Genomic DNA, 22,732 nt, shown 5'->3' with positions numbered 1-22,732 from the left:
ACAGGGTAAAGCTCCCCCCTAAACTGTCCCCATCATACACTCCCAAGACCAGAACGCATAGCGTTAGATACAGAATAAAGCTCTCGCTAAACTGTCCCATCAAACACTCCCAGGGTAGGTACAGCACGGGGTTAGATACAGAGTAAAGCTCCCCCAACACTGTCCCCATCAAATACTCCCAGGGTAGGTACAGCACGGGGTTAGATACAGAGTAAAGCTCCCTCTACACTGTCCCATGATTCTGCCTGTCTAGGTGGTATTTGAACAGAGAGTTGAAAGGGCAGTGAAGCCTTTTTGGCAAAGAGAAGTTTTGGTTTGTTGGCCCAGCATTTCCTAGCATGTAATGTGATAGGTGGAACACAAAACGCGCTTTTACTATTTTTGGTACCATGATATCCAGTATTATCGTATAAAGATGCTAATAGTGTAATAGAGTAACATGCTGTGAAGAGCAGTATGTCGTCTGCACTCGTGCGTGTGGATCAGGGTGTATGAGTCTCACAGCCACATTTCCATGAAGATTCTTGATGTCACACTCTTCACATACTCAAGCAGTTTGTGGGGTCCGAGAAAAGTACAAACTGTGCGTTGCATAGGTCCTTTTCTCCTCCCCTCTCTCTCTGTGGAAAGTCCTACAATCAAACTCCGCCCCTGTCAACCAAATGAATTACGATCGGAGAAGGTGTTGCTCCCCATTGGACAAGTCCAAGACCCAAGGAAAAGTCCATCAATCAAGTTGACTGCCAAGAAAGGAGGGCAAGGAGTCAGAGGTCAACTCACTGTTGACCTCAGCTCCACCTCCGACCTCTAGATGACGTTCTCGAAAAGCTGCATTGACTTCATGATATTTTCATCCTAAGCAAAAAACAGGAGGATAAATAGTTAATGGTTAACTCAAAGGTACACACACCCATTCACACATCCACACGCTACCCACCACCGTCACACACCCACACACACTCACACTCCCACACAAACTCCCCCCACACACTGCCCCCTCCACACACACACTCCCACACAAACTCCCCCCATACACAGCCCCCTCCACACACACACACGCTCCCACACAAACTCCCCCCACACACAGCCCCCTCCACACACACACACGCTCCCACACAAACTCCCCCCACACACAGCCCCCTCCACACACACACACGCTCCCACACAAACTCCCCCCACACACAGCCCCCTCCACACACACACACGCTCCCACACAAACTCCCCCCACACACTGCCCCCTCCACACACACGCTCACACACTAACTCCCCCCACACACTGCCCCCTCCACACACACACTCTCACACAAACTCCTCCCACACACTGCCCCCTCCACACACACACTCTCACACAAACTCCCCCCACACACTGCCCCCTCCCACACACACACACTCTCACACAAACTCCCCCCACACACTGCCCCCTCCAGACACACACACTCCCACACAAACTCCCCCCACACACTGCCCCCTCCACACACACACACACTCTCACACAAACTCCCCCCACACACTGCCCCCTCCACACACACACACACTCCCACACAAACTCCCCTCACACAGTGCCCCCTCCACACACACACACACACTCCCACACAAACTCCCCCCACACACTGCCCCCTCCACACACACACACACTCTCACACAAACTCCCGCCACACACTGCCCCCTCCACACACACACACTCCCACACAAACTCCCCCCACACACTGCCCCCTCCACACCCACACACACACACTCCCACACAAACTCCCCTCACACACTGCCCCCTCCACACACACACACACTCCCACACAATCTCCCCCCACAAACAGCCCCCTCCACACCCACACATACACACGCTCCCACACAAACTCCCCCCACACACTGCCCCCACCACACACACACTCTCACACAAATTCCCCCCACACACAGCCCCCTCCATACACACACACCCACACAAACTCCCCCCACACACTGCTCCCTCCACACACACCCACACAAACTCCCCCCACACACTGCCCCCTCCACACACACACACGCTCCCACACAAACTCCCCCCACACACTGCCCCCTCCACACACACACACGCTCCCACACAAACTCCCCCCACACACTGCCCCCTCCACACACACACACTCCCACACAAACTCCCCCCACACACTGCCCCCTCCACACACACACACTCCCACACAAACTCCCCCCACACACTGCCCCCTCCACACACACACACACTCCCACACAAACTCCCCCCACACACAGCCCCCTCCACACACACACACACTCTCACACAAACTCCCCCCACACACAGCCCCCTCCACACACACACACACTCCCACACAAACTCCCCCCACACACAGCCCCCTCCACACACACACACACTCTCACACAAACTCCCCCCACACACAGCCCCCTCCACACACACACACACTCCCACACAAACTCCCCCCACACACTGCCCCCTCCACACACACACTCCCACACAAACTCCCCCCTCCAGACTCACACACGCTCCCACACAAACTCCCCCCACACACTTCCCCCTCCAGACACACACACACACAAACTCCCCCCACACACTGCCCCCTCCCACATACAAACACACACACTCCCACACAAACTCCCCTCACACACTGCCCCCTCCCACATACAAACACACACACTCCCACACAAACTCCCCTCACACACTGCCCCTCCCACACACACACATCCACACAAACTCCCCCTACACACTGCCCCCTCTACACACAGACACCCATACAAACTCCCCCCACACACTGCCCCCTCTACACACACACACACCCATACAAACTCCCCCCACACACTGCCCCCTCTACACACACACACCCATACAAACTCCCCCCACACACTACCGCACCCCCCCACACACACACAAAACACACACATTCCCACACAAACTCCCCCCATACACTGCCCCTCCCACACACACACATCCACACAAACTCCCCCCACACACTGCCCCCTCTACACACACACACACCCATACAAACTCCCCCCACACACTGCCCCCTCTACACACACACACACCCACACAAACTCCCCCCACACACTACCGCACCACCCCCCCCACACACACAAAACACACACATTCCCACACAAACTCCCCTCACACACTGCCCCCTCTACACACACACACACTCCCACACACAAACTCCCCCCACACACTGCCCCCTCCCACATACAAACACACACACTCCCACACAAACTCCCCTCACACACTGCCCCTCCCACACACACACATCCACACAAACTCCCCCCACACACTGCCCCCTCTACACACACACACCCATACAAACTCCCCCCACACACTACCGCACCCCCCCCACACACACAAAACACACACATTCCCACACAAACTCCCCCCATACACTGCCCCTCCCACACACACACACCCCCACACAAACTCCCTCGACAAACTACTCCCACCACACACACACAAACTCCCATACAAACTCCCCCCATCACACACACACAAACTCCCCCCACACACTGCCCCTCCCCCCCACACACACACACTCCCACACAAACTCCCCCCACACACCCTCACACACACTCCACCCCCCAAACACACACACACTCCACCCCCCCACACTAACTCCCACATACACACATACACTCCACACACTCTCCCCCCACACATATTCATCCCCACACACATACATCACACACACTCCCCCAACACATACACTCCCCCCGACACACTCACATACATACACGCACACTCCCAAACACACACACACACACTCCCAAACACAGACACATATTCCCACTCTCTCCCACACACACACACACTCCCCCCCGCAACACACACACACATTCACAAACCCTCCCAAACACACACAATCCCACACACTCACACACACAAACTCCCACTCTCACACACATACCCCACTCACTTAGACACACTCCTACTCATACACACACTCCCACACCACACAAATCAGGCCCCCGAATCAGGTCTCTGTGGGTTTGAGAAGAATGAGCATATAATTGAGCCTGACATTCTCAGTAAAGTACTGAGGGGGTGCTGCACTATCGGAGGCTTTCAGGACTGATGGAGTGCTGCACTGTTGGAGGGTCAGGACTGAGGGAGTGCTGCACTGTCAAAGGGTCAGTACTGAGAGAGCGCCGCACTGTCAGAGGGTCAGTACTGAGGGAGTGCGGCACTGTCGGAGGGGCTGTACTGAGGGAATGCCGCACTGTCGGAGGGTTAGTATTGAGGGGGCACTGCATTGTTGGAGAGTTAGTGCAGACAGGCAGACAGACAGGGAGCAGATAGACATGGAAGCAGACAGACAGACAAGCAGACCGACAGACAGAGAGCAGACAGGTATTGGTTACTGATGTCACAGGGTAGGTTCACTCTCGCTGGTTATTTGTTTGGTTTGAGTTGACTTTCCATCCAACAAATTATTCAGTACATATACTGACTTGGGGTCAGGGGTCTGGTCTATATTCACATGAATCATGCAAGCATCACTAGGCAATGCAAAGATTGGTTTCTAATAGCTTATAGAATGAACAGTCTGAGGGAGGTAAGGAACTCCTCAGGTTTCAGGCTCAGAATTCGAGGAGTGGTGCGTGGGTGCCGTGTTGTGAGTTTCTTTCAGTGATGGTGCAGCAAGGGGATTGTGTCTAGACTGAGGGGTCTGGAGCTTAGGAACAACAGGAGAGCAAAGATCAGAATAGGAAGGAGCAGAGCCATCTCGATGAGGTAGAAAGAGATGAATGAGGAAAGCAGGGTTGAGGTTGAAGGTGAGAGCAGGATCACTCTCTAGAATTCAAATTTTTTCTTATATAACAATTTATTATGTATAAAATGTACAGAAGCAGAATGGAATCCAGGAATCTCCTCAGGCCTACAGGTGTCTCATCTTTATGCTAAGTCCTATATTCCTATACATATCTCACTTGCATACAGATAGTACACATGCCGTTTAGTATCTCACCTTTTGACAGGTTTCGATAAACTCCTCGATAGTGACGACGCCATCTCGGTTCTTGTCCATTTTCTGTGGTAGGAAGAGAGATATCGAATGAAATGATAATGTAATCAATTACTATCACATATTATCATATCATTGCAGATTTCAGTTAACAGCCTCCCTTCTCATTCTGGATTCCTGTCAAAAGCATCAATTAATAACTTCCTGGAGCTAAGTTATCAACTGTCCCCATCAAATACTCCCAGGGCAGGTACAGCACAGGGTTAGATACAGAGTAAAGCTCCCTCTACACTGTCCGCATCAAACACTCCCATGGCAGTTACAGCACAGGGTTAGATACAGAGTAAAGCTCCCTCTGCACTGTCCGCATCAAACACTCCCATGGCAGGTACAGCACAGGGTTAGATACAGAGTAAAGCTCCCTCTACACTGTCCCCATCAAATACTCCCATGGCAGGTACAGCACAGGGTTAGATACAGAGTAAAGCTCCCTCGGCACTGTCCGCATCAAACACTCCCAGGACAGGTACAGCACGGGGTTAGATACAGAGTAAAGCTCCCTCTACACTGTCCCCATCAAATACTCCCAGGACAGGTACAGCACAGGGTTAGATACAGAGTAACGTTCCCTCTACACTGTCCCCATCAAACACTCCCAGGGCAGGTACAGCACAGGGTTAGATACAGAGTAAAGCTCCCTCTACACTTTCCCTATCCTGTACTGACTGTTTTCAGTGTGTCTCATCTTACCTGGAAAAAGGTTTCAACATGCTCCTGTGGTGAATCCTCCCTCACTGTTGGGTACGTGTACTTGCCCATCATATCATAAATGGATTTCATTATATCCAACATTTCCTAAAAAATAAATTAGACCAAACAGAAACAATGAGAAGCAAATTGCCAACTCCTTTTATATCAACTCCAACCCCTCCATCAAGAGTCAGTCTCAATGTTATTGGGATACAGCACCTTGGGTAAATTTCCTTAGGAAATTCTCCTGATCCATCAGTGTAACATCAGCAGGAACCTCAGCTAATGTACTCAACCGGGATAACCGCCCTCATTTGCATTCAACAGCAACTGCCTTAGTATAGCACCTATAAGTGGTAAAACATCCCAGGGCACTTCACAGAGGCATTGTTAAACTAAATCGGACACTGAATCATGTAAAGAGATATTGGGACATATAACAAAAAACTTAGTCAAAAGGATAGAATTTAAGGAGCATCTTAAAGGAGCAGAAGAGAGGTGGAGAGGTTTAAGGAGGGAATTCCAGAGCTTGGGACCCAGCCAGCTGAAGGCACAGCCGTCAATGGTGGAGTGATTAAAACTGGGGATGCTTAAAAGGCCAGAATGGGAAAAGCTCGGAAGGTTTCTGGGCTGGAGGAGAAAACAGAGTTAGGAAGGGGTGGGACCATGTAGGATGTGAGTTTTAAAATCAAGACAAGTCCAGACTGGGAGCTGTAGAGTAAAGGGTTAACATCAGGAGCACCTGATACTTGTGTAACTGTTGATGTAACTAGGATGCAATGTCACATGACTAAGAGACAGATCTGGTGGTAAGCAGGAGTACAACCTGGTGTAGAGTACTGAGATGCACATAGATGTGTAAGTAAACCAGAATGGTTTTTACAAATAACAGTCTATGTAGAAATTCTTGGGGTAGCAGGCAAACCCTAAAGAAACCCCATCTAGACCCCCAAACCCAAGGTGAAACATGGTGGCAGTTGATGGTATCTATCGACTGTTTATGTCCACCACCCGAAACATGGTGGCAGTGGACAGAGCATAAATACCCAGAAAATCTCTGAGAGGACTGCAGACCTGAGAGACTCTGAATCCTTGGAAAAGGACAGGAACAAAGAATGAAGACTCACTTCAGAATAGAGCATTATGGGTGCTCCAGATGCTAGCAGATACACAGATCCAGAGTCCAGACAGCAATGAGTACGGAACACAATCCAGAAGCTAAACCACTGAAGCAGCAACAGATCCAGATCTTAGGGTAAGCATGGGCTTGATAATGCCACTCCCAGAATCGGTCTTAAGCACAGAAGGCTTGCAACAGGCACACCGGGACAACGGGAAGATGAGATTTTCTAGATACAGAACAGCTTCAGGTTTCCATAAGAAGGAATAGAAGGATCAGTTCAGTACTTTACTCTATGCAGTAATAGCCATAGCAGACAATATTATTGCAACACAGGGCATTGATGAGGCTTTGAATTCATATGAGGAAGTCCTCCAGGCATTTGATTCATACTTCAGTGTTCAAAAAAGTTTGATTATTGAGATAGTAAAATTTAATAAGAGGAGGCAGAAACCATGGATTCATTTATAAATTACCTGTACAGACTTGCAGAGAAATGTGACCACAGAATCCCAAGAGATGAATTAATACATCATCGTATAGCAGTTGGGGGTCTTGGATAAAACCCTATCAGGTCTTTGCAAACAAGGGAAGATTTAACTTTCACAAAATCATTACAAATAGCATGACAGATCAAGCTTAGGAAGCAAAACAGAATATTTGTTTGTGGTGTCCCTTGGAGGAAAATAATTGAAGCCATCCAATATGTTGGACAGAAAAGAGAAAACGCAATAAAGCAACAGCCCACAAAATTGGGAATAAAGCTCTCGAACCACCATGTTGAGATGCTTTTTGTGTGGTGGGAAAAGCCTACTCAAGCGGGAAGAATGCCCAGCAGGGGGGATTGAGCGCCATAACTGTGGGAAGTTAGGACATTTTAAAATGGGCTGCCGATCCAAAATTCCTTTAGTTCCAAGAAGTGGAAGAGCCACAGGAAAAAAACAAATAACCGTCTTAGGAGATGTTAGCAAAACAGAAAATAATTATAGGAGCATAAATTAGAAATTGATGGTCACTGCATAGAATTCAAGCTAGATACTGGGGCAAGTGTTTCAGTATTATGTGATGAAGTAAAATAGCTTAAAATATCATGTTATAGCCATCCTCCATCCAGTTGCAAGGTCCAGGAGGAACTACACTGAAAGTAATAGGCCAATACTTCGCAGGATTAAGATATCAGGATAAAGAAATTATTGAATCCCTGTATTCTATACAGAATCAGGAGTCATCACTATTGAACAGTAAAGAATGCTTGTAGCTGAGGCTGATTTACAAGGTTGATGAAATTGCTGATGAGCAGCCCAGTAATATACTCACAGACAAATTTCCATCCATATTTTCAGACTTAAGAAAGCTGAAGACAGGATATCATGTAACCCTAAGGAGAGATGCTAAACCTGTATGTCTCTTCACAGCGAGGAAGGTCCATCACCCAGTCTTGGACAAAGGCAAGACCGAGATTGAACACATGTTTTTTTCTCTCAGAGAGTCATGAATCTTTGGAACTCTCTCCCCGCAAGGGCAGTGGAGGCAGGGCCACTGAACGTTTTTAAGGCTGAGTTAGATAGATTCTTGACTAACAAGGGAATCAAAGGTTATCGGGGGTAGGTGGAACGTGGAGTTGAGGCCACAATTAGATCAACTATGATCTTATTAAATGGCAGAGCAGGCTCGAGGGGCCTAAGGGCCTACTCCTGCTCCTAATTTATATGTTCATATTTCCCTTGAACGTAGTGCCTTCTAGGCCATTGCAGAGGACAATTAAGAGTCAACCGCAATTTTTGTGGATCTGGAGTCACATGTAGGCTGGTCTGGGTAAGGATGGCAGTTTCCTTTCCTAATGGACATTAATGAACCATACGGGTTTTTACGACAATGAATGATTGTTGTCATGGTCAACGTCACAGAGGCCAGCTTTATATTCAAGATTTATTAATTAATTGCATTTAAATTCCACCAACTGCCATGATGGGATTTGAACCCATGTCCCCAAAGCATTAGCCTGGGCCTCTGGATTACTAGTCCAGTGACACTATCACTACGCCACCATCATTCCCCCACGCTTGGGCATGCTGTTGTTTCAAGTTCGAAACAATGGACCAAGAAGGCCAATTTATTATGCCTCAAGATGTCTCATGGACATAGAGAAGAATTGTGCAACCAATGAGAAAGAAGCATTAAGAGCCACGTGGGCTTGCAAGAAGTTCTTTGATTATGTCATATAATTAAGGTTCAAAATTGAAACAAACCACAAACCTTTGGTTACTCTTCTTAACCTAAAGGAAATGGCAAAATTGTTAGCAAGAATTCAATGGTTTAGGCTGAGACTCATGAGATACGATTCAGTTACTGAGTATGTTCAAGGGAAGTACTAGTGAACCACTTGCACCATCTATCTTTCCTTCAAAGACCATGGCAGTGCCTGGGAATGGATTTATTTGAGTTTAAAGGCAAAGCTTTCATCATCATCATTGATTACTACTCCAGATTGTTTGAAGTGAGTAGACTGCACAGCACCATGGTGGAGGTAATTGTTACATCACTAAGAAGAATTTTTGCAACACATGGCATCCTGGATATTGTGGTGTCAGATAACAGTCCTCAGTTTGCTGATGAGGTGTTTCATTACTTTGTAAAAGAATATGGGTCTCATGCATGTGACTAGTTCGCCTCCATCAATCAATGGAGAAGCAGAAAGAGGAGTTCAAACAATTAAAGAATTGATGAAAAAGATATTAACTTAGCCCTTTTTAACTACAGAACCTAACCACTAAAAAATGGGTTCTCACCTTCAGAACTATTGATGGGAAGACGGCTGTGAACACAACTTCCAGCTCTACAGCTAAAACTACAACCTAACATTACCTCAGATGATCATGGTAGAGTTAGGAAGAGTGAACAGTAACAAAGAGACAGTCAAGCTCATAATTTCAACTTCAGGCACAGAGCACAAGACTGGAAAATGCTACAGCCTGGGCAGAGTGTGGACACAAGATCAACAGAAAGAAGGCAGAGCAATAGAAAGAGCTCCACAACTGAGAAGACCATGGAAATATCAGAAGGAACTGAAGAGCCTTGATATCATTGGGAAGGAAACCAATGGAATCTTGGACATACTATTTAGATCGACATGGAGACAAGGAGCCAGAAACAAGCTGAAACTCTACAATTGCCCAGGTGGAAGACACTCCCATCGAACAATGAAAGATTGAAGTTCATCCTCAACCTCAAAATGAAATCAGGACAAGATCAGAGAGATTGGTTAAGGCATGAGAGACTAACTCTGTAAAGTCTGAGACTTTGTGGGGAGTTATAAGAGGATGTATATAGTTGGGTTAAAGTCTTGGGTGGAGATGTGTAGTAAAGGTTTAACATCAGGAGCATCTGATTGTCAGGAAGATATACTAATTTTCATAATATTATTGGAATTTATTGTAGAGTAATAGTGTGTGTGTGTGTGTCTTAATTGAATTAAAGGCAGCTGGTGTATAAAGGCTTTGATATATCAGAAGATAAGCTAGGTTTGAAATATTAAGTAGGTAAACATGAGGGAAGTTTTAGAATGGAAGGTGTAAAGGGAACATTTGCATTTTAAATAAACAAGGCTAGTTTGAATTCAAAGGATGGGTGAAATGATTCACTTAGCCAGGAGAAGTTAAGGAACTGTGTGTTTATTTTTTCCAAAGATTACTGATAAAATTAGTACTATGAGAGATTTTTCTTATTAGAGAGGTAAAGTCCAAAGACCCCCATAGTGAAACTTTGGGAATTTGCATTCAAAGGGGAAAATATGTATGAAGGAGAGAAGGCTGTGCGTAAGGGTAGGAATTCTAAGATCTAAAACAAGTATGAAAAGCCCCCAGCATCTCAGCCTCAAGCTGCTGTCTATAAAGAGCTAAAGTTAAGAAAACTCACTTTGAATTGGATTCTTCAGAGTATCGTGTTTCTTTGCCTGGGTCATTTAAAATCTGTGTCTTACTGTTGCCTTAACAAAAGTGTAACTGGGAGTTAGATTATTTAAGAGATTTAGAAATTATCATAACAGTAATTTGTAGATCTATGTGTGTGCTTAAAAATCATTTCTTCTTTTAATAAAGGTTTAATTTAGTTTTGTAAGAAAGCTATAAGACTCGGTGGTCTTATTACTACTGAATTCAAGGCACGCATCTCAAAATTTATACAAATTGCAAAACAGTTGCAGCAGTTGTTTCAAGTTTCCCTTTGGGATTTGAGCAGCTCAGTATTTACCATCGGCTATGCCATAACACTGATACTGATATAACAAAGATGCAATGTTGCATGATTAAGAGACTGGGATTTGGCGGGAAGCAAAGTACAACCACGTGTAGAACACTGAGATGTACATAGATCTGTAGATAAACAAGAATGGTTTTTTATAAATAACAGTCTATGGTAACATTCTTAGGATTACAGGCAAACCCTAAAGAAACCCAATCTGTACCTTGAACCCAAGATGAAACAGGAGCCAATGTAGGTCAATAAGCAACAGGGCAATTGGTGAATGGGGTGAGTTGATATCCGCATTAGGCTCACCCAGTAATGTCAAGACTGGCACAGATATCATTTGTCCTTGTAACCTCAGCCTCTGTCACCAATGCCAGCTCCTCACACAGTGACGCACACACACTCATAAACACATACACACTTACACATACACTTACTCACTCTCACAGACAACACACTCACACTCACTCACACTCTCTCACACACCCACCACATGTCAAGATCCTTTAATGATATGTGAAATCCTTTGTCAACCTCCATTGAGTCAGTGTCTGGGATTGAATCTCTTAAGCAGCCCCATAAGCCAGTGATGTTGAGACCTGTGCTCCTGTCACCCTTCCTGGATTTGAATTTTGATCTCAGTGTGATTCAATCTGGGAACCAGGCAAATCTTGTTCGCAAGGCACCTGGCAAGATGGCAATACCGACATCACCCCGCCTCTCCCTGGGAAAGAAGAGGGGATTCTCATTGGAGTAGCACCTATCACAACCTCAGGACTATCAGATCATTATCAGGTTGCTTTTTGTGGGAGCTTGCTGAGCACAAGTTGGTTGCTGCATTTCATACATGACAAATTGTGATAACTTCACAGCCAATTTTGAAGTGGAAGTAGGGGTCTCAGTTGCCAGATGGAGACCTGGTGAGAGTCCCGCGTTGCCTCTTTTCAGGAAGGCCTGCTGCATCATGTGCCAATCAGGCACTTGACAGGGCCTTCCCCTGGCATCAAGGACCCTGGGGACAGAAGGCCCATCTGCTGAGAGCTGCCAGCCAATCAGAGGCTGGTTGTTCTATTGAATGGTAGCACCACTGGGGAGGCAGTGCCAAAGGCCTAGAATCATCGCTGGATCTCAGACCAGAGATGAGTGATGGTGGGAGGGGGGTTGGCAGCAAGGGCAGCCGGGTCCCACAATTAGACATTGAATGACTTTGAATGTGGCACCCCCTCCCCACCCCCAGGAGCCCGCAAGCAAACATGCACAGGTTAATGCCAGCAGTGGCGGGGTAAGGTCCTTGAGTGAGTATTGACTGGCAGCGGGTGAGAAGGCCATCCAGTGGCCTTCCTGCTGTGGATTTCATGGGGCGGGGGGGAACAGGCAGGTGGCGGAGTCCCCACCCACCACCCTCCCATCTGGCTATATGTCCCCCCCCCACCCCAAACCACTACCTAACCCACCATGGGGGAGGGTCAAGATTGCACCCAGGGAAATCTTGGGATTGTGCTTGTTCTGTCATGGTGCTCAATTGGAGAGCTGGTGCAGACAGAATGGGCCAAATGGCCTCCTTCTGCCCCATAACAATTCTGTAATTTTGCTGCAATCAGTTCCTGACTGAAGCTCACATGGGATATTCTCACATTATAAGTGACTACATTTCAAAAGTATTTCATTGTCTGTGAGCCATTTTGGGATGCCCAGAGGTCGTGAAAGGTGCTAAATTCAAAGTAAGTTTCCTTTTTCTTTCTCTGTCAGTCTCTGTCTTTCTCTCACTTTCTCTGTCTCTGTCTCTCTGTCGCTGTCTCTCTCTCTGTCTTTCTCTGTCTCTCTCTGTGTCTCTGGCTCTCTGTCACTGTCTCTCTCTGTCTGTCTCTGTCCCTCTCTCTCTCTCCCTTGAGTATAACAGGGAATGATAATCATCCAATTCATGCTCTCCTCTGTTATCATTTTACCTCTCTGGTTATGCAGCCATCTTTGTTTAAATCATATAGGTTGAATGCCCAGCTGAGTTTGTCGTCAATAGTCCCACGGAGAATCACAGATAAACCTGTCACAAAGTTCTGCGAGAAGGACAGAAGATGAGAAGCAGTAAGAAATTTTCAAGCAGCAGTGAGAATGTCTGATGCGAACAGTTATAGTCTGGAGCAGTCCCGTATCCCCCTGAATCTGCTCAATTACACTGAGGCTAATCTGTAGCTCAACTTCATTTCTTCATCTTTGCTCTGTATCACTTGACACATCAGCCCAAGACAAAGTCACTGCCCTCCAGCTTGAAAATAATGAATTCCCCTCAACATCCACAACCTTTTGTGGGAGAGAGTTTCAAATTCCTATAATGTCTGTTTTGGTGTTTCATCACCCACTGGGGAGAAGATGCCCCATCCCTGCACCACCTCCTCACCATGAATCCCAGAACTCACTGACCTCGAAACTGACAGAGCCGTTGTGGTCTGTGTCAAAAGCGTTGAATAGGAAGTGTGCATACATACTGGAGTCTGCAATGGAAAACACAACAGCTTCAGTCAGGAAACAATAATATTCAGTTCATTCATTCACTTATTTTCAGTGCACAAGGTGAAGGACATTTCTTACTATACTATCTCTATCAAACACTCTCAGGACAGGTACAGCACAGGGTTAGATACAGAGTAAAGCTCCCTCTACACTGTCCCCATCAAACACTCCCAGGACAGGTACAGCACGGGGTTAGATACAGAGTAAAGCTCCCTCTGCACTGTCCCCATCAAACACTCCCAGGACAGGTACAGCACGGGGTTAGATACAGAGTAAAGCTCCCTCTACACTGTCCCCATCAAACACTCCCAGGACAGGTACAGCTCGGGGTTAGATACAGAGTAAAACTCCCTCTGTACTGTCCCCATCAAACACTCCCAGGGCAGGTACAGCACAGGGTTAGATACAGAGTAAAGCTTCCTCTACACTGTCCCCATCAAACACTCCCAGGGTAGGTACAGCACGGGGTTAGATACAGAGTAAAGCTCCCTCTACACTGTCCCCATCAAACACTCCCAGTGAATTTGATAGGCAATTTTAGATGCTAATTCACAGTCAACCACATTCGGTGTGGGTCTGGAGTCACCTATAGGCATGGAGCAGTTAGGGTCGGCAGATATCCTTCCCTAAAGGGGTATGAATGAGCTCCTTTTGGTTATGATATTTGGACTGCTGCAGTGTCACTTTAACCGAAATTAGCTTATTGTTTCATTAGATTTTTAAAACAAAATTCAAATTCTCAAACTATCATTAGGTGGATTTGAATTCACATTTTCTGGGGTATTAGTCAAGGCCCTTGGATTCCTAGAGCAGTAAAATAATGATTTTACTCTTGTAGAGCTACACACTCACCTCCTTGAGGAAAGAACTGGGAGTAAATCTGTTTAAATGTCTCTTCGTTAACAACACCACTGGGACACTCCTGGCAGCAAAAGGGCAGAAGAATATCAAATTCAGTTTGCAATCTATTGCCATGCGGGGTTGGGGGGGGGGGGGGTGGGCGGCGAATTACTACGCAGTCAAATTAAAAAGAACAAATTCTTATTTCTACACCTTTCACAACCTCAGGACTCTCCAAATCACTTCACAGGCAATGAAGTACTTCTGAATGTTGGTTGGTCACTGTTGCAATGTAGGAAACACGGTCGCCAATTTGTGCAAAACAAGCTCTCACAAACAACAATGTGGTCATGAGAAAATCACCTCATAGTGAAGTTGTTGTGATGTTGATCGAGGGATAAATATCGACCAGGAAACCGGGGAGAACTCCCCTGCTCTCCTTCAAAATAGTGTCATGGGATTTTTTACATCCACCTGAGAGGACAGACAGGGTCTCAGTTTATTGTCTCATTCAAGAGATGGTACCTCTGATAGTGCGGCAATCCCTCAGTACTACACTAGAGCGTTAGCCTGAATCATGTATTCAGGTCTCTGGACTGGAGCTTGAACCCACAACCTCCTGACTCAGAGTGTGCTACAGGAATCAATGGTTGTCTGCCACAGTTAAGACCTAGTGGCTCATTTTATTCAGCTGATGACTCACAGTTTTGAAGCCCCGATAGAGGACTTGGAGTTCCTTCTTGGTGAACTTTGTTTGCCCCTGAAGCTGCTCCAGGCCTTCAGGTCGATGACACACTGTGGAAGGCTCAAATTCATCCTCAATGCTATCTGTATTGATAAAGAAGGAGAGACAAAAAGGCAATAAAGTTAGAGATGGAAGTGAAGAATATCCTGTTGGCTGCCAAGTCAACTGGTGAAATGTATGTCAAATGGATGAATGAATGATAACTTCATTGCCAACTCAATTGCTAATCCATATGAAAAAGATTGAAGGTCTTAAGTTGGACAGCGAGGTAGTAGAATCATAGAATAATACATCACAGAAAGAGACCATTTGGCCCATCATTTTTGTGCAGGCTCTTTGGTAGAGCTACCCATTTAGTCCCACTCCCCTGCTCTTATGGTCTTGCATTATTTTCCTATTTAAATATTTAACCAATCCCCTTTTGAAAGTTACTATTGAATCTGCTTCCACCACCCTTTCAGGCAGCACATTCCAGATCACAACAACTTGCTGTGTGAAAAATACTCCTCATTGCCCCTGGCTAATTTGCCAATTACCTTAAATCTGTGACCTCCGATCACTGACCACCCTGCCAGTGGAAACAGTTTCTCCTTAGTTACTCTATCAAAACTCTTCCTGATTTTGAACACCTTGATGAAATCTCAACTTAGTCTTCTCTGCTCTAAAAAGAACAATCCCAACTTCTCCAGTCTCTCTACATAACTGAAGTGCCTCACCCCTGGTATCATTCTAGTCAATCTCCTCTGTACCATTGTCAAGGCCTTGCCAATCTAAACATTTATTTTATTGCTTGTTATATTTGAGACAGCCTCCTTCTGGTTCAAGAGTAGAGAGCATGTTAAGGTGCCCTTGACACCTTTTGGGAGAAGAGAGTGAAAATATTGAAATGACAAAATATCATCACCCTTGAGGATTAACATTTGACAGTTGGCAACTGGGTAAAATGCATGTTTTATTTGCAATTATAATTTCAACCACTTAACTAAAAAACAATGTTGCTTCTCCAATGGATCAGTTGATAGATAGATTGCCCAAAACATTAAGGCCCAAAAGATCCCAGATCCAAGCCCTGATCCCTGCTGAATCAACCCATTGGCCAATTCCCCAAGCTTTCACGTCCATGGCTGGCAAAGAGAGGAAACCAGCCAGGGTATTGATAAGCTGAACAGCCTCCTCCTGTGCCGTAATAGTCTGTCTGTGATTCTATGAAGTGTGCACCAGCGAGGGCAGCATCAGGATCTGAGGTGATGCGCTTGCGTGGGAAGAGTGCCGAGTCTGTTATGGAATCCAAGGATTGGCAACCACATAAACGTTGTGGCTGCTGGAGCAGGTCAGGGCAAGTGGCTCATATCCTGACTACCCAAAGCCTTTTCACCACCTACAAGTTGTGATAGTGACAGAGCCTAACCATTTCCCCATGACGTTCCACGGCATTATCATCACCGAATCCCCCACCATCAGTATGCTGGGGTCAACATTAACCAGAAATTCAAGTGTAGCAACTACAAGAGCAGGTCAGAGACTGGGAATTCTGAGGTGAGTAACTCACCTCCTGACTCCCCAAAATCTGTTCACCACCTGCAAGGCACAGGAGTATGTTGGAATCTCGCTTGGATGTGTGCAGCTCCAATAACACTCAAGAAACTTGACACCATCCAGGACAAAGCAGTCCGATTGATTGACACTCCATCCACCACCTTCAACATTCACTCCCTCCACCATCTGTGCACAGTGGCCGCAGTGTGTACCATCTACAAGATGCACTGCAGGAATTCACTAAGGCTCCTTTGACTGCACCTTCCAAAACCAGGACTACTATCTTCTCGAAGGACAAGGGCAGCAGACACATGGGGACACCACCACCTACAAGTTCCCCTCCAAGCCATTCACCATTCTGACTTGGAAATATATCACCGTTCCTTCACTGTCACTGGGTCAAAATCCTGGAGCTCCCTCCCTAACAGCACTGTGGGTGTACCTACACCACATGGACTGCAGCGGTTCAAGAAGGCAGCTCACCACCACCTTCTCAAGGGCATTAGGGATGGGCAATAAATGCTGGCCTAGTCAGCGACACCCAACTCCCATGAAAGAATTCTTAAAAGTAAAAAAAATCAAGGATCTCATGGGCTACAGACATCATTGTAATGAAAGGGATGATGAGGGAAATGAAAGCTTCCATCCCTTTCTCTCAACAGCAGCCATCCTGCCTATGGTCCCAGTGCCATATGTCTGTCATGTACAGCCCTGTCCATTCATTGGCGCACGCGAGATGGGCACTGTGTAGCCATGGAAACCAACTGGATAAAGACCATATTATTGCTTCAGAGGACAACTCACAGAGCTTCAATCCGTCTCCTCCAAGGTTTCTGAAGTCCCTTCCACATAACTGAAAAAGTACCATCAATTGACAGAGCTGAGAAAATGTTCTGGAACTTCCACAGAGATTAAAGAATAAAAGTACCAAATATCAATTGAAAATGGGAATGTGTAATTGTTATTGACCAGAGGCTGACTGAGAAAGCTGAATGAATCAGGATGAGTGAGGAGAAAAGCAACATGAATCAGGAGGAAAACAAAAACAGAATTACCTGGAAAAACTCAGCAGGTCTGGCAGCATCGGCGGAGAAGAAAAGAGTTGACGTTTCGAGTCCTCATGACCCTTCGACATGAATCAGGAGGAGTTTGGAGAACAACGCGCGCTTTGTCACTGGGATCCTGATTTTTCTTATAGCATCCCAGGTTTATCCAAGGCTTTTTGAGCCTGTCCATTCTAGTTCTGATTCAGGGTCAAGGACCTGGGGAGAACTGACGCATTTTTTGAGCTTTCACACTGAGAATGCCCTATCCTTTGCTCCCAAAGGGATGTTACTTAGTTGGGTAATGAGGTGCCGCAGGGTATAGGCCAGCTGGGGTATAGAGCTCTGGTTTGGACACTGGAGTAATTGTATGTTGTCTTGGGCACCACGCCCCAGGAAAGGTATGTCAGCCTTGGAGGGGGGTGGGGGCGGGGGTGGAGGGGTGCAGTGCAGATTCTGCAGAATGACACCAGGGTTAAAAGGGTTAAGCTAAGATGTCAGATTGCATAGACTCAGCTTGTATTCCCTTGAATATGGGGCCTAATCAAAGTTTTTAAGGATTTGATTGGTTAGAAACAGAGAAAGTGTTTCCTCTGGTGGGGGAAGGGGAGTCCAGAACAAGGGGGCAGAACCTTAAAATTTGAGCCAGACCATTCAGGGGTGATGTCAGGAAGCACTTCATCACACAAAGGGGAGTGGAAATCTGGAACTTTCTCCCCCAAAAAAGCTGTTGAGACTGGCAGTCAGTTAAAAATTTTCAAAACTGTGGTTGATAGATTTTTGTTGGGTAGGGGGATTAAGGGTTACAGAACTAAGGTGTGTAGCTGATGTTAAGAGATAAATTAGCCTTGATCTGATTGGGTGGTGTAACAGGTTTGAGAGGCTGAATGGCCTCCTCTTGTTTCATGGAGCTATAGCAAACTCCCCTCTACTGGCACAAAACAAGCATTTCACAGGGCCAACTGCTTTTCTAATGATTGGCCAATCCTTCCTCTTCCGGGTGCTCTTGTCTATCTGTGAATCTCCAGGATTCTAACAGCTGAACACACACTGGCAATCTCACCTCGGAACCTGCTCCAAAAGCATCAGGTTTGCTACACAGGTATTTGCCGGTTTTTCAACCAGTGTCAGTCCCGCCAACCGAGTACAGGCAGGCATTCTGGATAGGAATACTGTCCTTCAGAGCATTCTCACCCTGAACCCTTCAAAGTAGGTCCAGGCCACTGGTTCAGCCTTTGGCACTAAACACAGGTCCCATAACACACTATAGTGGTGAATCTGGTGATGGTGATAGATAGAGGGTGTTAACACAACTGAGAGGAGGTAGGTAAATGAATGGAGGGGAGATGGTGGGAGGAAGTGGTAGGGCTGGGTGTCAGGATGGTTTAGCAGGGGAGGGGAGGAGTAGGGGATGGCAGGGGAAGGGAGAGGGAATGGTAAAAAGTGGAGAGAGGGCTGGGGAGGGAAGGTGGAGAGGCGATGATAGGAAGGGAGAGGAGATGCTTGGAGGTGACAGGAGGGGAAGGGAGGAGTGGGGACAGAAGTGAGAAGGTAGTATGGGGAATGGAGAATGAGGGGAGAGGAGAGCAGGATTGGTGAGTGCAAATGGAAAGGGGAGGAGAGAAAGTTTTCTGAATTAAATCCGAGGAGCCCGACTTCTGTCATCCATTAACAAATGATGACAGATTGAATCTCCCAGGGCCTTGGCATTACAGCACAACTCAGGGCAGGAAACCTCGTGGGGCATTAACAAGACCAGCTGCTGAGAGTGAGCGACTGGCAGCCAGATGGAGAATAAAAGATGAGGGGAAATGAACTGGCAGATCACAAGAACACAGAGGGTTATCAACACGGCCTTGAGCAGGTGTTACATGACCGCCATGTATAAGGGATTTTTAGCTGCATTACTTAAACACATCCCAGTTCACAGTGATACTGTTAAAGGGAGAAACATTATATGGTTACTCACATTGGGAATTGTTCTGTATCTAACCCGTGCTGTACCTGTTCTGGGAGTGTTTGATGGGGACAGTGTAGACGGAGCTTTACTCTGTATTTAACCCCGTGCTGTACCTCTCCTGGGAGTGTTTGATGGGAACAGTATAGAGGGAGCTTTACTCTGTATCTAACCCCGTGCTGTACCTGTCCTGGGAATGTTTGACGGGGACAGTACAGAGGGAGTTTAACTCTGTATCTAACCCCGTGCTGTACCTGCCCTGGGAGTGTTTGATGGTGACAGTGTAGAGGGAACTTTACTCTGTATCTAACCCTGTGCTGTATCTGTCCTGGGAGTGTTTGATGGGGCAGCATACAGCAGGCTTGTCCAACCTTTTTACGTTGTGGGGGGGTGGGGGTGGGAGAGGGGGGTGTACATTTCAATTTTTTTCTCACTCAAGGGGCTGATGAACAAATTTTGGAACAATAAGTTATGGCACATTAAACATGAATTATAAAAAATAAACATGACATCTGAAAAAAAACAACTTGCTGAGCAAAAATGTGTCAAAACAATAAATTGATCATTTAAGAATAGAGTAATAAATAAAGATGACTGTTAGAATGTGGAAGGGTGAGTGTGTCCAGCTCACTCCCAGTCTCGGGTGCTCACTCACTCCCCCTCACCTGATTTGATAGTGCGTGAGAGTGCATGATGGTGTGTGGGGATGAGGGGGAGAGTGAATGAGAACTCTGAGATTGGGGGTGAGCTAGACACACACTCTCCCATCCCTCTCACCCCTCACACTCACACACCCACCCCTCACACTCACACACCCACCCCTCACACTCACAAAAGCACCCCTCACACTCACACACCCACCCCTCACACTCACAAAAGCACCCCTCACACTCACACACCCACCTCTCACACACCCACCCCTCACACTCACACACCCACCCCTCACACTCACATAGGCACCCCTCACATTCACACACCCACCTCTCACACACCCACCCCTCACACTCACACACCCACCCCTCACACTCACATAGGCACCCCTCACATTCACACACCCACCTCTCACACACCCACCCCTCACACTCACACACCCACCCCTCACACTCACACACCGACCCCTCACTCACACACCCACACCTCACACTCACACACCCACCCCCCTCACTCACACACCCACCCCCCTCACTCACACACCCACCCCTCACACTCACACACCCACCCCCTCACTCACACACCCACCCTCCTCACTCACACACCCACACCTCACACTCACACACCCACCCCTCACACTCACACACCCACCCCCCTCACTCACACACCCACCCCCCTCACTCACACACCCACACCTCACACTCACACACCGACCCCTCACTCACACACCCACACCTCACATTCACACACCCACCCCCCTCACACACACCCACACCCCTCACTCACACACCCACCCCTCACACTCACACACCCACCCCCCTCACTCACACACCCACCCCCCTCACTCACACACCCACCCCTCACACTCACACTCCCACCCCCCTCACTCACACACCCACCCCCCTCACTCACACACCCACACCTCACACTCACACACCCACCCCTCACACACCCACCCCTCACACACACACACACCCACCCCTCACACACCCACCCCTCACACTCACATAGGCACCCCTCACATTCACACACCCACCTCTCACACACCCACCCCTCACACTCACACACCCACCCTTCTCACACACACGCACACTCCTCACACCCACACCCACCCCTCACACTCACACACCGACCCCTCACTCACACACCCACACCTCACACTCACACACCCCCCCCCCCACTCACACACCCACCCCTCACACTCACACACCCACCCCCCTCACTCACACACCCACCCCTCACACACACACACACCCACCCCTCACACACACACACCCACCCCTCACACACCCACCCCTCACACTCACATAGGCACCCCTCACATTCACACACCCACCTCTCACACACCCACCCCTCACACTCACACACCCACCCTTCTCACACACACACCCACCCTTCTCACACACACGCACAATCCTCACACCCACACCCACCCCTCACACTCACACACCGACCCCTCACTCACACACCCACACCTCACACTCACACACCCACCCCCCTCACTCACACACCCACCCCCCTCACTCACACACCCACCCCTCACACTCACACACCCACCCCCCTCACTCACACACCCACACCTCACACTCACACACCCACCCCTCACACACCCACCCCTCACACACACACACACCCACCCCTCACACACCCACCCCTCTCACACACACATGCACTCCTCACACTCACACACCCACCCCTCACACACACACCTACCCCTCACACTCACACATACACCCCTCTCACACACACACACATACATACGCTCACACTTACACCTCACACTCAGCCTTCACACTCACCCTTTGCGCACACAATTATAATTAACATTATAAGCATGGTCAGCCCTGTATTTGGATGGGTAATTATCAGTGAACATTAGGTCAGGTATCTGGATTGGATGTTTACAGTAAAGGTGATGTCAGCAATCCATATCGATGGGTGTTCAATGCGCCAGCTTTAAAAAAAAACAAATTACATCGTCTTGTAACAGAATCTGAGTTGGAAATCCACCTATTGTGTGGTTCAGGGGCACCCCCACCCTCCCTCTGTCACCCACACCCAGTCACCTACCCTCACTCACCAAAATGGTGGGGGAGGGGTGTGATGAGGGGGGGGGCGTGGGGAAGAGAGACCCGGAGGGAGGCCTGAGGCTTAGTGGTACCTGAACGTGAGTGCCGTGCCAAGGGTTGTAACAAAAAGCAGTGGGATTTGGGGGGAATTCGGCCCTTGGTGGGGGGGGGGGGAATGGGAGGAAGCGGCGGTAGCCGGAAGGGGTGGGGGGGGGAATGTGGGGGAGAACCGGGCGATGGGGGTGGGGAAGCGGGAAGAGAATGGGGGGAATCAGGAAGAACCGGGGGAATGTGGGGAGAGCTGGGGGAAAGTGTGGCCCAAGCC

At 47.8% G+C, this 22,732-nt stretch overlaps 1 protein-coding gene across 2 annotated transcripts in view; it reads right to left on the bottom strand.

Moving 5' to 3' along the window:
- Positions 1–722: 722 nt before the first annotated feature.
- LOC121289592 (Kv channel-interacting protein 2-like) overlaps positions 723–22,732 on the bottom strand; it is a 122,440-nt gene continuing 100,430 nt past the window's right edge. For both annotated transcript variants that reach the window (XM_041209173.1, XM_041209174.1), the window contains 7 exons: positions 15,110–15,234; positions 14,419–14,488; positions 13,477–13,547; positions 13,005–13,112; positions 5,694–5,798; positions 4,947–5,009; positions 723–855 (listed from right to left, as the gene is read on the bottom strand). In XM_041209173.1, the coding sequence (XP_041065107.1) occupies positions 808–855; positions 4,947–5,009; positions 5,694–5,798; positions 13,005–13,112; positions 13,477–13,547; positions 14,419–14,488; positions 15,110–15,234 (590 nt within the window). In that variant the 3' untranslated portion in view covers positions 723–807. The remainder of the gene's footprint in view (positions 856–4,946; positions 5,010–5,693; positions 5,799–13,004; positions 13,113–13,476; positions 13,548–14,418; positions 14,489–15,109; positions 15,235–22,732) is intronic.

The sequence above is a fragment of the Carcharodon carcharias genome, chromosome 17, assembly GCF_017639515.1.
Source record: "Carcharodon carcharias isolate sCarCar2 chromosome 17, sCarCar2.pri, whole genome shotgun sequence".
NCBI lineage: Eukaryota > Metazoa > Chordata > Chondrichthyes > Lamniformes > Lamnidae > Carcharodon > Carcharodon carcharias.
The sequence above is the reverse complement of the archived record's forward strand: the minus strand, read 5'-3'. Positions and strand labels throughout refer to the sequence as shown.